The 16,362-nt window shown below is 61.4% G+C and overlaps 1 protein-coding gene across 1 annotated transcript in view; it reads right to left on the reverse strand.

The window, feature by feature from the left end:
- Positions 1–16,362, reverse strand: part of NBEAL2 (neurobeachin like 2) — a 186,933-nt gene that overhangs the window by 17,873 nt on the left and 152,698 nt on the right. The window contains 20 exon segments of the mRNA XM_034759758.1: positions 308–425; positions 611–720; positions 1,286–1,416; positions 2,309–2,449; positions 3,002–3,126; positions 4,562–4,657; positions 5,548–5,655; positions 6,647–6,780; positions 7,366–7,523; positions 8,441–8,561; positions 9,167–9,291; positions 9,988–10,145; positions 10,376–10,525; positions 11,280–11,585; positions 11,897–12,034; positions 12,402–12,561; positions 13,678–13,856; positions 15,164–15,478; positions 15,481–15,595; positions 15,807–15,901. Coding sequence (XP_034615649.1) covers positions 308–425; positions 611–720; positions 1,286–1,416; positions 2,309–2,449; positions 3,002–3,126; positions 4,562–4,657; positions 5,548–5,655; positions 6,647–6,780; positions 7,366–7,523; positions 8,441–8,561; positions 9,167–9,291; positions 9,988–10,145; positions 10,376–10,525; positions 11,280–11,585; positions 11,897–12,034; positions 12,402–12,561; positions 13,678–13,856; positions 15,164–15,478; positions 15,481–15,595; positions 15,807–15,901 — 2,983 coding nt within the window.

The raw sequence follows: 16,362 nt of genomic DNA on the forward strand, positions 1-16,362 counted from the left end.
CGGATCATCGCGTCGTGACAGACAGAACCCGGCTCCTCCCTACCTGTGATCCATCCAGCTGGCCGGTAGATTGATCCGGACCCTGAACTGGTAACTAGAACATGGACTGGCAAGGCAGTGTGTGTGTTTATGTGAGCATATGCTAGCTGCTTTCCTACCGTATTCTTAATAAACGCGGCGATTTGCCTTATCCCCTAAAAAAGATCCTGTGTGCTTCTTATAAGCTAACATGGGGAGCAAGAGAGGGGGGTGCTGTGAGTGACAGGCGCTCACCAGGGAACCGCCCTGCCTGGCCGGTGCCTCTTACCCTCGTACGTGCAGTAATAGAAGACATTGAGCGCCTCCACAGCGGCCGGGCCCCTCTGCTTGTATCCGAAGATCAGGTCGATCCACTCGTGGAGGTGGGCAGACACGTGCTCCGACTCCTGTTCCAGGGAGAGAAAACGGGGACGTTCGGCACCACGGGGACACACAAGGCTGGGGACGCCCCAGTCTTTCTGGGCCGCCTCTAAGGGAACCCCAGGCCCCCGCCCTACAAGCTGGGGGAGCAGTGAGTTTGGCAGGCCAGGTGACGGCTTCGCGGGCTGGGCGGAGCCCCCTGCCCACTTACCAGCGCTTTCCGGTGCTTGTGGACGAAATCCTCCGGGGATTTGGCCCACTTCGGGAGGACAACGTCATTCACCTGGTCGTTCGACATCTGCAGACAGCCCAGGTCGAACCCTAGGGAAGGTGACACAGCAGAGTGGCTCACCATCCCTCAGCACAGGGTCCGATCAACGGCCCCCCAGCCCCGGGGCCAACACCGGCTCATGTTGGATGCTATAACCTTGCTGCCCGATGCTATAACCAAGCAGGGCGGGGAACCCCGAGGATCCCAGGAGATCACGAGCCAGCCGTGGCACGTCTGCCAGGCACCAGCTCCATGCAGGACGAAATTAGCTCCCCCGGAGCTCAGCCTGCATCCCAGCTCTGTCTAGAGCCCAGTAACGATGCGCACAGAGCCCTGGGGCACCCAACATGCTCCAGCCCCCGCTGGCTTGGGCACTCCACCCTGCATGAGCCAGTGAGCCCGGGCGCCAGCATGCCCAGTGGCTAGAGACAAGGACTGAGAGTCATTGCGACGATCGCGAGAGATCAACTAGAGTCAAAGAACGCATCCTGCCCCTTAAATGGAGGACCCAAGTAGACACCTCCCCATGCCAACCCCACCGTGCCTCTCTCCCCCGGCTCTAGACGCAGGGCACTCTGGCCAGCCGTGCCGCACTGCCCCAGGAGCTCCCGTTACCGTTCTGGTTCTCCAGGAAGTCGGTGAAATAGAAGAACTCCGGGATCAGCTCCTTCACGTCCACCGGGTTCTCCATGCGCGCCTGCCAGGCCGCGGGCACCGAGTGAAACTGGCGGTCCGAGCAGTCAAACCTGCCGGCAAGAGGGGTTGGCAAGAGAGTGAGGCTTGGTCTAGTGGCTAAGGCACTGGGCTGGCATTCAGAAGAACCGGGACCTGAACTCAGCTCCACCACTGACCCTTCGCGTGTCTGTGCCGCAGCTCCCTAGCTCGAAGACGGAAGGGGCCTGACTGTCTCTTGCTAGCTACCTGTCCAGCACCAAGCACCACAGACCCCTGATCTCGGTGGGGGTTTCTAGGCACTAGAGCAATACAATCAATATCGCGTAGATTTTCCTGTCTTCCAGCGAGCTCCCAGGTTTACCGTATGGTCTGAAGAAATCAGCCTCGTCAGTCAAATCACTGTGTCCCTAGCCCTCTCGCCTTCTTTGTGCCGGATAACGCTCCTGAGTCACCCAGCCACAGTGGGATACAGGGCCGGCCAAACCCTCTTCCTGCTTTATCAACTCAGAGGCCAGGCTCAGAATCGGCTCTACGGCACTAATAAAGAATATCTAGCGCTTTCATCAGCAGATCTCCAAGCGCTTCACAGAGGCACCATCCCCACTGTACAGCTGGGGAAACTGAGGCACAGCACCGGGAAGCGACTTGCCCAAGGTCACCAGCAGAGCTAGGAATAAAACCCAGCTCTCCTGAGCCTGGAGATCTATTCACTAGGCCACACTTCCTTGCACAGACACACAGAAGGTAGGGAAGAGGCTCCTCCCTCATTCGGACGCAAGGAACATTTAAGAACGAGCCACGGGAAAGGATTCCCCCACCAGCGAGCGCTCAGGCTATGGATCAGTCTCCCAGGGGACAGTTAGAACGAGCGCGAGGGGAGGTGGCGATCCTGCGTTAGCAGGGCCTGGAGAAGCGAGCAGGACCGTCTTGCCACGCCGGTGCTAGCCCAGCCCCGGGACTCACCGGCCGCTCTGCAACTGGATGTGAAGGGTGGTGAAGGGCTCGGTCCGGATCATGTAGTGCATGACGCCCGCCGCGTTGGAGTAGTGTGTGCCGTAGTGAAACTTGTCGATCATGCCCGTGGGGTCCTCAAAACTCTCGTACCTGGGGACAGAGAGGGGAGGGGAATGAACAGAGAGCGCCACCGAGACACAGACGGTGGTAGGGGAAAGGAGGAGGAGGAGGAGGAAGGGAATCCCAGCGGTGAGGCCGGAGTGACTTGCAACACAGCTCTTGCCTTGACCGGGCTGGTTTGCCGGCATGTGTTGCAGTAGCCGGAGCGATTGCATCAGGAAGAGAAGACTGGCACCTGAGAGGGCACAGCCTTCTTCCCAGCATGCCCCCACCCACCTTGCTGCTCGGCGACCCAGGGCCTCTCTCCAGCCATGGAGCAGAGCGCAGGGCGAACTCCCCTGCCCACGCACCTCTCGGCCTTTTCTAGGCATGAGACGATTGCTCCGTCTCCACAGAGCAAATGGGAATGGGAGGCATCAGCGATCTGCCAGCCACCCCGGTCTCTAGGCCTTCGCTACCCCACGTGCTGGGGTCAGACTACTACATCCAGGGCACACCGCCGGCTCTCGCCGGCCACTGTGACGCTCCGATGTCAGCCCCTCTCCCCAGCCGCCAGTCCCAGAACCCGGGACGTGCACTCACTTCTCCTTCACGTCCTTGGCGTGTCTCTCGTTGGCCACCCCGATGGGTTTGGAGAGATCCCGGAACACGTCCGGGTCGCTCAGGTCCAGCGTCTCGGAGACGTAGTCCTGCAGGATCCAAGGGAACTACGGAGGAGAGAGGCCAGTCAGATGCCTGCTAACTCCTTACCCGGCCCGGCCTGTCGCGGGGCTTTCAAACCCTAGTGCCGCCCACAGCCAGAGAGACAACAGGGGAGTGGCAGAATGGGCAGTTTTCCCCAGGAGCACAGGGCTAGTGTTAGCAGCCGTGCTTCTGGGGCGGGCTGGGTTGGCCCATTGGGCCTTCCAGACTCTTACAGGGGAAGACATTCTCGATCCACTGGGAGAGCTAGGAGGACACTATAAGTAGGAGCATTGCCAGCAGATCAAGGGACGTGATCATACCCTCTATTCGGCATTGGTGAGGCCTCATCTGGAGTATTGCGTCCAGTTTTGGCCCCTCCCACATTATAAGGAGGATGTGGAAAAATTGGAAAGAGTCCAGTGGAGGACAACAAAAATGATTAGGGGGCTGGAGCACATGACTTATAAGGAGAGGCTGAGGGAACTGGGATTGTTTAGTCTCCAGAAGAGAAGAATGAGGGGGATTTGATAGCTGCTTTCAACTACCTGAAAGGGAGTTCCAAAGAGGATGGATCTAGACTGTTCTCAGTGGTACCAGATGACAGAACAAGGAGTAACGGTCTCAAGTTGCAGTGGGGGAGGTTTAGGTTGGATATTAGGAAAAACTTTGTCACTAGGAGGGTGGTGAAGCACTGGAATGGATTACCTAGGGAGGTGGTGGAATCTCCTTCCTTAGAGGTTTTTAAGGGCAGGCTTGACAAAGCCCTGGCTGGGATGATTTAGTTGGGCATTGGTTCTCCTTTGAGCAGGGGGTGGGACTAGATACCTCCTGAGGTCCCTTCCAACCCTGATCTTCTAGGGCTGAGCTCTGCATTACAAGGGGGTGAGGCTGGGCAGCTCTAATTTTACTCTCTCCCCCACAGCAGGTAAGGTCCTTGGAGAGGCCTGGTCATATCTATAGGTTCGTACAGCCCCTAGCGCAAAGACGCCCCCACCCGGCTGGCCTGTAGATGCCACCCCACCGCAGCTGTGATCTAAAGGGTTCTGACAGGACCGATCAATGCAGGCGTAGTACAGGTGGTCAGCAGCACCACCGGGTGCTAGAGAGGGCTGGGAGAGACCTAGCACCCGCTGGGCTCTATCGCGCTTCGTTAGCCAATCATTAACGCCTCGACCAATCCCTTCATAACCCTGTGGAAAGCACACAGGGAGCGTCCCTGCAACGTGAAGGGTGGCTGGCGAATAACCTGTCACCAGGCTAGTGAGAGCCGGACTCGGGCCGAGGCCACGCTGCTGGCCCAGGGAGGGAGTGTGGAGACCAGACGACTACCCTGGAAGGAATGTCGCGGGGGCACTCTGAGCACCCCGTCTCCGTTCGCCCGCCGGCCCCAGGACAGACCGCTGACCGCGGCTCTGGGCGGAGGAAGGCTGAGGGGAAGGGCCCGGCGGGCATGCTCACCACGGGGTACTGCGACAGGTCGTTGTAGGTGCGCCCCGCGATCGTGTTCAGCTGCATCAGGTACTCGAAGTTGGAGATCTCCCTGTAGACCCATTTCTGAAACAGACATGGCGGAGCTGAAACAGGCTCTGCGGACGGCAGGGGCAGGGGGGGGCAGCCCTGGCTGGATGAGCGGGATGGGAGTCGCTGCATGGGGGGCTGGCATAGGGTGACCATATTTTCCAAAAGAGAAAACGGGACACCCCATAGGGCCGGCCCAAGGCCCCCTCTCACCCATCCCATGGGTCAGCCCAAGCCCCCTGCCACCCACCCATACAGGGCAAGCCCGGAGCAGACTCTGCAGGGAGGGGGATGGGAGTCACCACGCTGGGGGTGGGGGAGGACCCTCTCGGGGAGCAGCACAGACACAGGCTGCTAGAAAGTCAGGCTTCCCCAGGGAAACTCACCCAATGGATTCTCCCCACCCCGCCGTCACACCCCAGTGGCCTGCACCTGCGGGAGGCCATGCTAGCAGCAGCCCACACCTGGGCTCCCCCTCGGGCTATTTAACCCCTCAGGTGCCCACTCTGCCCTGGATCACGATGACCCGCACCGGGAGTGTGATCCCGCAGGGGGCGGCACTCACTTTCCCCCTGCGACACCCTGAGCGACCCAAGCCCAAGTGCTCGATCTCCCAGCGAGCCAGGGCCGGGCCTCTCCCGTTGCAGGGCTGGGCTCACGGCCCGGACCACGCCCTGAATAAAGTGCCAGCCCAGATGCATCTCAGAACCATGACCCAGCTGGGCACAGCTGACAAGCCCTGCTCCCAGGGGCCCAGGGCTGGGACAGAAGGGTGGGCCCCGGGAGCTCTGACAGAGCCGGGAGGCTGGGGGGAGTTTGCTCGGCACTCTGCCTGGCTACGAGGCAGCCCCGACGGACACCCTCCGCTCTCGAGGAGAGAGAGATGAAGCGGGGGGGAGGTGGCTGGAAGAAGATGCTAACGGCACCTGAGTCAGTCCTGAGGCCTTCAGCAGCTCCTGGGGTGACCGGCTGCCGAAGTAGATCTGGTTGGGCGGGCGCAGGCCCAGAATACAGGAATACACCTTATTTCTAACCTGCAGGGACAAAACCAGGTGCATGAAGCATTCAGGGGAGCACACGTCCAGCATCCAGCCTGCCCTGGAACAAGGCTTTGCATTGCTAGAGCACCTCTCCCCCAGGGCCTCAAAGCACTTGCCCCAGGGGGTGAGGGATCAGGCTCTATCTCCATTTTACAGATGGGGAAACTGAGGCACAGAGGGGCGGTGACTTGCCCCGGTCAGACACTGGAAGCTGACAGAATCCAGCTCTCTCGATGCCCTGCTCTAGCAAAGACAACCATGCCTCTCCGTGAGACTGGCCTGCTCTTCCAGTAGGGGGGCAGTAGGGGCTGGGACGGCCCTACATGGACAAACCACGTGAAAGAGACAGCCGTCCAAGGGCCAGCCCCCCCCGGTGTATATCAGCAATGAAATCAAGGGCCCCGCGCTGATTTACATCAGCAAAAGATCCGGTCTAAGGAATTCAATCCTAAATCAAACACGTGTGCAATTCCCTTCTTAACTAGGCTCCGGAACACGCTGGCCGGGCGCGGCTCCCCCGATTTCTCCATGTGGGGATGGGGGCTGGAAAAGCTGGGAGTGCTACGGGATCACCCCCCCCCCTCCATCCCAGTACCATACCACCCTTCTCCTGGCTGAGCTCCGCCCACTCTAGAAGCTCTGTATGAAGAGCCACTTTGCCCATCACCCTGCGTCAGGCCTCCTGCACCAGCGATGCTCGACTTCCTGTCTTATTCCCCACTCTGATCAAAGCCCCCCCCCGCCCCGTTTGAATTCAGGTCACTGGAGCACGATTCCTCAGATGGCAACGTGCCCCAGGCTCTGACCACATGGGGCCAAGACCTTGCTTTGGGTCTCCAACATAGCCCCATCGGCAGCCCAGCGCCTCCCAGGGGTCTGGGCTGGGCACCAACACTCCAGGAAGGGTGCCACTGGCTTCCCAAGAGAAGCGGGGGCGGCTCCCGGGGCTGGGTAGTGGCCCCTGTCTAGGAGAGCAGAGGCGAACCTTCTTCCTGAAGTTGACAAAGTAGTTGGCCTGGTCGATGAAGAAGAACTCCAGAGCCGACCGGCGGAGGTTGTAACGGCGGAGGTGCACTTCCCGGAGCTGAGACAGGGGGCGCTTGAAGTCATAACCGATCCCTGGGGAAAGGGCAGAAGGCAGGCCAGCTGTTACTCCCCATCCTATACCCAGGTACCTCCGTGTACAGCTCCCAGCGCCACGGGGGCCACCCTGATCCTAGACACTGACCCATCTCAGCCAGCAATTGTCACACCGGGGAGACCCAGCGTAGGCTTCCAGGCTCCGGGTGGCGGCCAGCCCTCACCCGCTCCCCCACGTCACATCTCGGGTCTGAGCTCAGCGCTGGGCTAACCTCCAAGCCAAGCTAGCCTCGAGGTTAAGGCACTGGACTGGGACTCAGGAGATCTGGGCTCAATTCCCAGCTGCACCATAGACTCCCAGCATGCCCTGGGGCAAGTCACTTAACCCCCGTGTCTGTTTCCCATCTTCTGCCTGAGTCCCCTTCGTCCGTGAGGTCTTCAGGGCAGGGACATCCAGTGCCTAGCAGCATGGGCCAATAGGTGCTACTCTCATGCAATGCTAGTAACGAGATTAACGAGTAATCTGACAGCAGCACGGCAGGGAGAGGATGGGGCGGGCAGCCTCTGGTATCAGAGGCTGCAACGCAGGGCAGGAGACGGGCGGGCATGGGCGAGCTCCGGTACCTTCCTCCGTCTCCTCCTTCTCGCTGCTGCAGTCGTAAAAGTAGACGTGCTGCGTGGTGACCTCCAGCCGGCCCTGGATCACAGCCACGATGGTGATGAGCTCACAGTCCTCGGAGATCACCAGCTTCTCCCTCTGGCTCTGTTCTTTGGGTTCAGCCCTGGAAGAGATCGGGGCGACATAGCACTGATGAGTACGGTGTCCCACCTGCGCGCACCCCTCTTATGGCCCACGGCCTCCATCCCTGCACACAGCTGTCCAATACGGAGCGTGGGACTGGCTGGTTAGAGAACAGAGGCCGCCTTTAGCGTCCCATGCTGGCCTGGGCCGTACGCCCCACCGCGTGCTCTGCTCCCAGCAATGGTAGCAGATATCTAGGCGCCCACTGGCCTTACTGTAACGCTCTCTGCTGCTCAGCCAATCCTGGGCAGCTTGGCGACTCTCCCTGCACCCTCGCCAGGGAAAAACCTACCATCTTCCAGGAGTACCAGCTTAAGCGGTGTGCAGAGCGCCTCTGGCCACTGCAGTCCCAAGAAGGAACTGGGAGGGGTCTGCATTTGTTAGCTGGGAGAAGGGTGAAATGGGGCCAGGGCCCAGGCAAGCGAAGGGGGATGGATGGCTCGGGGAACATGGAAGAGGATATAGCGCCTCTCACCTCTTCCAACTATATTGTGCTAGTGGCCAGAGGTCCCAGTCAGGATCGGGGCCCTGCTCTACTAGACATGGGGGGATGTGGTCTCTGCCCCACGCTGCTCACAATGTAAAGGCTGCGGGTTCAAATCCCACCTGTGACAGTCCCGGACCAAGAGCTGTTACTGGGCGATGGCTGTTCGAAGGCCGTGACTGGCCCCCTGTTGATGATCTCAGCAGAAAAGCCACAGACTATTGGCTGGGAAGTCCGAACTGCCCCCTCCCCGAGAAGGGGACCACGTGGGGTGACCCCGAGACACATGGGCAGACTCAGACGCAAGCCTCCGAGGCAACGTATCCCTCCCGCTGCAGGACACGCTTCGTTCCTGCGCCCTGCAAGGGCCCGAACGGCAACCCAGGGCACGGACCTGCCCGGGAGAGACTCACTGATTGTCCAAGAACTCGAGGTCTTCCTCCGCCAGCTGATCATCCTCCAGCTCGCTCACCTTCGCCTCCTTGGCCACGGCCAGCGGCAGAGGCTCCGCAGGGGTGTGAGAATGATCCGCGCCTGAAACGGACGGAGACTAAACTGGAGACGCCAGGCTGAGCATGGCTCCTGGACAGTCACCCCGGGGCTCTGCGGCTGAGGGGCCCTGATCTAGGTTTTATTTCCGCAGGCAGAGGTGGGGTCAGGCCTCACTCCCTCCAAAAGGTACATTAAATCCCTCTACGTGAAAATGTAACCCAGGCCCGCTCGGTGTGGCGCTCTGTCCCCCTCTAGTGGCACCTNCGTGAAAATGTAACCCAGGCCCGCTCGGTGTGGCGCTCTGTCCCCCTCTAGTGGCACCTACGTGACCCAGGCCCGCTCGGTGTGGCGCTCTGTCCCCCTCTAGTGGCACCTACGTGACCCAGGCCCGTTCGGTGTGGCGCTCTGTCCCCCTCTAGTGGCACCTAGCCCAGCTACAGATCGAAGAGCCTGCTACAACCTTGCCAAAGAGGCAGTTGGCTTTTAGCTCATGCAGTAGAGGCTCATACACTAAGCTTCAGGTCCCAGGTTCGATCCCGCCCATGGGGTCTGCCGGCGTTACAGCTGTCTGCACATCAGTGAGCTGGCAGAGCCAGGCTCCGACCCACGCGCACGGGCCCCTTCCCCACGCCGCGAGCCCCGCTCACCTAGGTTGTCCCGGAGGGCACTAGCCTCCACGTGGCGGTCGAAGTGATAGTTGGGGACCAGCTTCAGCCTCATTCTGGAGTAGGTCTCGGCACTCGACAGCTTCCAGCGAATCTCTGGGGGGTTTCTGCGGGGGAGGGGGAGAGAAAAGTGAGCCCCGAGCACCCCAAATCTGGGAACTGGACAGGGGGCAGCTGGAGTCAGCATGGGGCAATGCCACCTGATCCACAGAACAGCCTGGGCTCACGAGGCGTTGGCTGAGGGAGCCCCCCCTTGCTGCAGGGACTACGAGGACTGTAGAAGGAGCAGAGGACCTGCCGGACCACAGGGGAGTTTCTACCACACCCCATCAGCCTGGGAGCCACGGGGCAGAGAGGAGGAGGCAGTGTGAAACTAGCCCAGTGGAGAGGGGCACAGAAAACGTGGGAGGGCCAGGAACAGCTGTAAGTCACACTGCCTGGTTCCACTGGGAGAGGCGTGGCTTTGCCGCAGCGGGCGGGGCTAACACCTGGGCTCTTTCTTTTCTGTCTGACTTCGGTCAGTCTTCCGGCGGCCGGCCCACAAGCGGGCAGGGCACAGCGGGACATGGCCGCAGCACGCTCCGGGGCTCTGAAATCACCCCCCGCCGTGGGAACCGCCCCCCGCGAGGGGCAGGAAGCCAGGCTAGGATCATGGCACGGGATTCCTGGGGGGGACAACAACGATACTCCTAACCCCGGAGGATCCAGCAGCCCCAACAGTGGGCTGCCCCATAAGCGCTGAGCTGGAGGGGGCCCTGGGCAGCATCCCCTCCCCCGGCCCAAAGGGAGCGCTATCTCCTGACCGGTCGGCCCAGGCGGAGCGCTGCGAGGTCAGCAGGCGGTGCAGGGCTTTCCACTGCTTCAGGACGCCGCTGTGGTGGTTGTTGATCTGCTTCAGGACGTTCACGTGCCGGATGTGCTCGTACCTGGAGCGCTTCATCACTGGTTCCAGAATCAGGTCCTGGCGGGGGCAGAGAATGAGGCGGGACTGTGGGGCGGGGCGGGCAGGAAAGGGGGCAACCACCCGGATCTCCCTCGGGAGGAGACTGCGCAGCAGAGATTAGGGTTTTGTGGAAAGACGTGCCAGGAGGAGACACCCGGCACGGGCCAGTTCAGCCCCGCCCGAGGCATCGACTGGACAACAGCTGTGTGTGTGTTTGTGTGTGTTTTCAAACAGCTGAGCGCCCGTACCTGGAACTTCTTCCTGCTCTCCTCTTTCTCCCGCTCCCTGCGCAGGGAGCTGCTCATCAAGGCATCGTAGCAGGAGTTCCAGAAATTGGACATGTGGTCGTGACTCTTGGCGAACGTGTCGATTTCAAACTGCGCCATCATGGGCTGTACCTGCCAAGGGGATGCAGGGGAGAGAGCCCTTGAACGGCGGCGGCCCGGTTGGGCGGGCGAGGACATATTTTCGGGGACGCTGCCTTAGAACAGGTCTAGCAGCGAGTGTGCAGGACTGGGAGGCCAGGAACTCCCAGCTGAGGTGTGGATTTCGCTGCATGACCCTGGGTAGGTCATATGATCCTTGCCTCGGTTTCCCCATCTGTAATCTACTCTTCAGGTGAATGCATCCCCTCTCCCACTCCCCCCAAAAAATCACTGCAGGGTCTGGGCACTTTATCCTCAACTCCCTGGCAAGCTACATAAATACCATCTCTCCCCCCTCCCCCCGCCATTTACCATACGGGGCAAGTGAGGCAGGTGTAACGGGACTTGGCTCGGGCAGTCTCAGAGCTGGGATAGCTCCTAGCCCTGCGCAGACCCAGCTCAGCTCTCTGGCCGTTCAGATCTTCTGTGCCCACAACCAGCCCCACTGGGCACCCTCCCACCCCGCCCCGCCCATGCCCACTCTCCCGACAACCCCCTCCCCTCGGTTCAGGGCTTGGCTGTCGGCATCCGTGGCTGAGCGTGTCGACCGAAGCATCTCCCCATGGACACGCACAGCACCACAGCCCATGTCTGACACAGCCACGCGGCCCAGCGTCCCGCGGGGACACATGGAGACAGGAAATGCGTCCAGGGCCCCGTCTGATGCGTGTTCCCCCCCCCGCTCTATCCGCTCAGTGCCCCGCCCCCCGGTCTCGGCGGCACCCACGTGCTTCTCGATGAAGGCCCTCCACTCAGGGGTGGTGCAGAAGAGCTGGAAGTCCTCGTAGAAGGTGGGGCTGCCGTTGGTGGGGGGCAGCGAGGGCAGCCAGCGCTGCAGCTGCAGCGTGTCGTAGCACTGGTCCAGCAGCGTGCGGATGATGGGCAGGAGCCAAGAGAAGGCCTCCGACTTGGGGTGCAGCGCGCGGCTCAGGGGGCTCTCCAGCTTGCCCAGCAGGTAGCAGGCCTCCTCCTCCTTGGGGGCCGAGGCCGTCTGGAGCAGGCCGTGGAGCTTGACGTAGGCCAGCGAGTGCAGCTGCTGGGCACAAGGGGCGGGGGGAGGGGGGGCAGGGGAGAGGCTGTTACACCCCAGGCTCATCCCAGCATGGGGGGGAGGGGGAACTACTACGGTTTTGGGGCCCTCAGATCCTCTTCCCTGCCCCCCGACCGATCCCTCCCCTTCCCGGCTGCTCCCTTCCCCCGGCCAGCTGATACAGCCCCCCACTTCCCTTCAGAGCCCAGCCCCGCCCCGCAGAGAGAAGGGGAGCCCTCAGGGTGCCCCAAACGAGGCCAGTCGGGGTTCCCAGCCTCCTGGGCCTTGCAGGCTCTGCCCCCGGGCCGGCTCACCTGCGCCTCCTCCAGCCCGCTGTACCCGACGAGGACACGCAGCCCGATCTGAGCCATCTCCTTCAGGTCCGAGGTCCCGTTGGCCAAGTGGTACCACACCCCCAGCTTGTCCAGCAGGCTGTTCACCCCCTCGTAGATCTGCAGCCACAGGAAAGGCAGAGTGACCCCTCCCGGCAAGGACAGCGACGGAGCTCCCCCTCCCAGCCCCCGCGCTTTGCTTCCCCGGCCTACGGGAACGGGCATCGTCCAGGGGGGCTGCGCCCGAAGCCCAGGCTGGGGTATTTAACGGGGGAACCAGCTGCAAAGCAGCGACCCCAAAAGGAGGGCAGCCAATGAATCGCAGCAGGCGGGAAAGAGAGAGACCCACGGCTCTCCTGAGGCTGTCACGGCAGCACACGTCCAGCAGCCAACGAGCCCCCTGCGCGGCAGCACTCTGCTACCCCAGGGAGCAGAGCGGCAAGACCACCTTCCCCCCCCCCAGGCCCACCAGGGCGCCCGCGCGGACCTTCTCGCTCCACAGCGCCTGGTTGTTGTGTCCCTCGGAAAACAAGAAGTCCTGGAGAAGTCTCAGCAACTTGAGTACGTTCTGGGTGAGGCTGGGCAAAGTGGCCGGGGCCGACTCCTTGATGTCCGTGAAGGCCGATTCCAACATCATCTCCAGGAGGCTGCGAGAGAGACAGGGAGTGTGTGTGTGTGTGTGCGCGCGCGCGGGTCAGGCATCCGATGGCACCGCCTGCTCTAGAGAATAACCCACTCATCCTCCCGCGCCGAGCGGGGGACTCCAGGTATCCCCAGACGCTACGCACGCTGCTAGCAGCTGCCGGATAGCGTGTTGGTCACGCAGCCTCTCTCTCTTCGGGATCCCCATTCATATAGTCTCTGAGCGGTTCAAAATCCTCCACCCTCTGCCTGGTATTACAGATGGGAGGGCTAAGGGACATGCCCAAGGTCCCACAGGCAGGCGGTGGCAGAGGTGGGAACTGAACTCACGTCTCAAGTCCCAGGCTGGCAAACCAGCCGTGGGAAGCAGGTGCCCAAGACCAACATTTCTCTGCAAAGCACCCGTCCCTCCGGGGAGCGTTTCAGGGGCACACGCTCTGCAGCGCCCCAACCCGGGATTACCCTGGGCTCTGACACTCATGAACCGGCTGGGAAGCTCCTTATTTCAAGGAGACAGAGGGGCATCTGTACAGGGGAAAAGCCACTAACCCAAGTGTAATGCATTTGGGGAGTGGGGCGGGGCCTACTCCTGATGTGTGCGGGGACATCATGAAATGCAGCCCACTTGTCAGACACGAGATGCCCAAGACTGGATGAGAAAGGACAGGTCAGGAGGGAGGGGGCACTGGCAGAGCTGGAGCGGGCGAGGGCCACAGCTGGGATCGCAGGGGGCTGTGGGTCTGGAGCGAGGGGCCCAGTCCCGGCTGGGCATGCAGGGCTGTGACGGCGTGAACCTGCTGGCTGGGAGCAAAGGACATGGGCTGGGCATGGGGGCGCAGGGCTGGACAAGCAGGTGGTTACTAGCCAGGACAGCTACCTTGGGTAACGAATGCGTCACTTTCACAAGCCCACGCCCTCCAAGGTGAAAATGGGGGAGAGAAATGGGCAGGTGTGGAGGCGGGGAAGGAAGGACTCTGGCTGTGTAGGGGTAAAATGAAGCAGCTCCATTGGCCGACATGTGGGCCCAATTCTGATCCTATTTCTCCACCTCCCAACCCCCTCCCCCAAGCTGGCCAGAACCCAGCAGGCGGGAGCAGGCGGGCCACTCTGCCAGCACCCACCTGCGCTTGATCTCGTCCGGTGGCCGCACCAGCTCGCAGGCTGTGCCCAGCTTGGTGAGGACAGAGAAGACCTGCCCGCGCTCCTTCCAGGCCGCGTCGTCCCAGCCCTCCACCCCGCGCCAGGTCACCGAGAAGATGATGTTGGTCAGCAGGTTGCACAGCTCCTCCTCCGGCGTTTGCTGAGATGGGGGGAGAGCCGGAAAACACATGCTGATCTGAGCAGCTGGTCCGCTCCCCATGGGCTTCTCCTAAAGGGGATGGCTGACACAGTGCCCCCTGGTGGAGACAACTGCCCTGCTCAGACATGATGGGGGTGGGATCAGGAGCGGGGTGTCTGGGGACAGAGTGCTGGCGTTAGAGGGCCCTGACTCAAGGATCTCTTGATGCCAACTGGCAGAGGGCACCGGGGGCACCGGGGTTACAGGGATTCTCTGGGTCCAGTGCCTTCCTATGTAGATAGCGAAGAGCGTCATGTACAGCCTCCATCACACCGGGCAGCAGAACCTTTGGGAACCGTGGGTGCAGATAACATGCAAGGAGACGTGTGTCTAGACAGGAAAGTTTGTTCTTAACGACTTGGCGTTAACGGACACGTCTTAAGACGGGTCCCGCTGGAGTGAAGAGACTTCGCTCCCTGCCTTACTGTTGCATTCTGTGCATCTCGGAGCGGGTGGCTGTTTGCACAGAATCAAATGCTGATGAAGAGATGGTGGGGACTTGAGGGGAAAAAAATTAACAGGAAGGGGTGAACAGCGGGGAGCGGGGAGAACCTGGTTTTCAGGTGAACAACAAAAGGCTGGTCTTAGTGCATCTAGGGGTGCAGAGAAACCCTGGCCGCCTCCATCTGGGGAGGCCAGCTGCCAGCAGGCATGGTCTTGTACAGTGACCGGATGTCCCCATTTTATAGGGACAGTCCCGATATTTGGGGCTTTTTCTTATATAGGTGCCCATTACCCACCCACCCCCATCCCGATTTTTCACACTTGCTGTCTGGTCACCCTACGGTCTTGTGAAAGGCAGGTGTCGGTAAAAGGTGCTGCAAGGAGGACTGGGCGGTGAGCAGAACTTTCTTAGATGGGGGGCATCCGGTTAGTGGAACATGGGCTCCAGCAGGCATGTTTTACATCCACCTAAATCCCTGCTCTGGGGTAAATCCGCTCCCGCTCGCGATCTGTTCCTAGAGAAAGCAGCGCCGTGCACGACGCAGAGCTGCGTTCTACGGTGGGACTAGTAACCGGGCTGGGCTTTGGGGACAGCAGGGCCGGTAATTCTGAGAGCGTCCAGTGGGCCAGACATCGCAGGGGGACACTCGGGAGTTGGCATGTGCCTATCGCTAGCGGCAAAGGGACAACACCGAGCCTAGGAGAGAAGCAAACCCCTCCTACTACAGACAGTGGCACCATCGCTCATCCACTGCTGCCGGCTCCCCTCTGGGCCACAGCGGGAGAGCGGCTCCTTTGCCGGCCCTCGGGGGGCAGCACCTTACCTGGGGGTTACTGGTATTGGAGACGTCGTCGCTGGCCAGCGTCTCCTGGTAGCTGCTTTCGTCCAGGACGTTGGAGAGGCTGGAGCTTTTGCGAGCCCGCATGCCCGGGAAAGGTTTGAAGTACTCCAAAGGGGAGGGAGTCCCCGGCAAGCTCCCCGGCGTCTGGTTGCCGCTCTCCACCGTGGCGGTGGAGCAGGTGCTGGCCAGGTCGAGGCCGAGGTCGAAGGGCGACATGCAGAAGGGCGAGAGCGGGTGGTAGATGCTGTCGAACTGGAGGGCGTCGGCGGAGGGGGCCTCCCCCTGGCCGGGGATGTCGATAGTGTTGGAGGAGGAGGAGTGGCTGGTGCGGTCCGAGGAGTCGAAGGATTTGAAGTTATAGGAACGGAAGGGCTTGGAGCCGCCGGTCGGGGAGACAGAGTGGTCCGAGAAGCCCTCGGAAAGCTCGTGGTCGGAGGCCTCGAACCCCATTGGCAGGAAGACGTCCAGGTCCTGAAGGTCTGCTAGGGCAGGGCTGGCGCTGTCCAGCTGCTCCTTTCCAGCCTCAGTGCCCAACTCCCTGCCCGCGTGCTCCGAGAACTTCAGGAAGCCGAGGCAGCCCCCGTTGGCGGAGCCGCTCAGGCTGTGCTGGCGGGACTCGTACGACTCCTTGACGTAGAGCTTGGTGAGCGTGTCCTGCCAGCCGGCCAGCTTCGCCAGCTGCCTCACCATGTCGTGCTGGGAGTAGATCAGGTGGAAGAGCTGCAGGCGGGGAGAGGACAGAACGGGGCATGTCACGGACCAGCGTGGCCGAGCAGATCTGTTCCCACTCCCTGTGCCCGCCAGAGGGGGAGGAGTTTGGCACTAGCGCCAGGGCGCTCAGCTGCACAATCCACTCGCCCGCCTTTACTGGGGCAAACGAGGATTCGCCCAACGTCCACCAGTGACTAGCCCTCAAGGATCGGGCAAGGCTGGGTTAAAGGGAGCTGGGCCTGTCTACTGCTTCCCGCATTCCTCAAGACGGCAGCACCGTGGGGTAGGGAAACCCTCCTTAAAGGGCCCCACGTGCGGTCGGGAACGGGGTCACGCCTGCCGCTCAGCCCAGAAATCAGGGCTCCCACATCTGCATCCCCCATGCTCTGCGCTGGCCTCGCTCCAGCAGCGAGGATGCAACGGCCTGAGCCGTGCCCGCAGTCCTCGAGCAGAGCTCCATTCATCTCACT

The sequence above is a fragment of the Trachemys scripta genome, chromosome 2, assembly GCF_013100865.1.
Source record: "Trachemys scripta elegans isolate TJP31775 chromosome 2, CAS_Tse_1.0, whole genome shotgun sequence".
NCBI classification, from domain to species: domain Eukaryota; kingdom Metazoa; phylum Chordata; order Testudines; family Emydidae; genus Trachemys; species Trachemys scripta.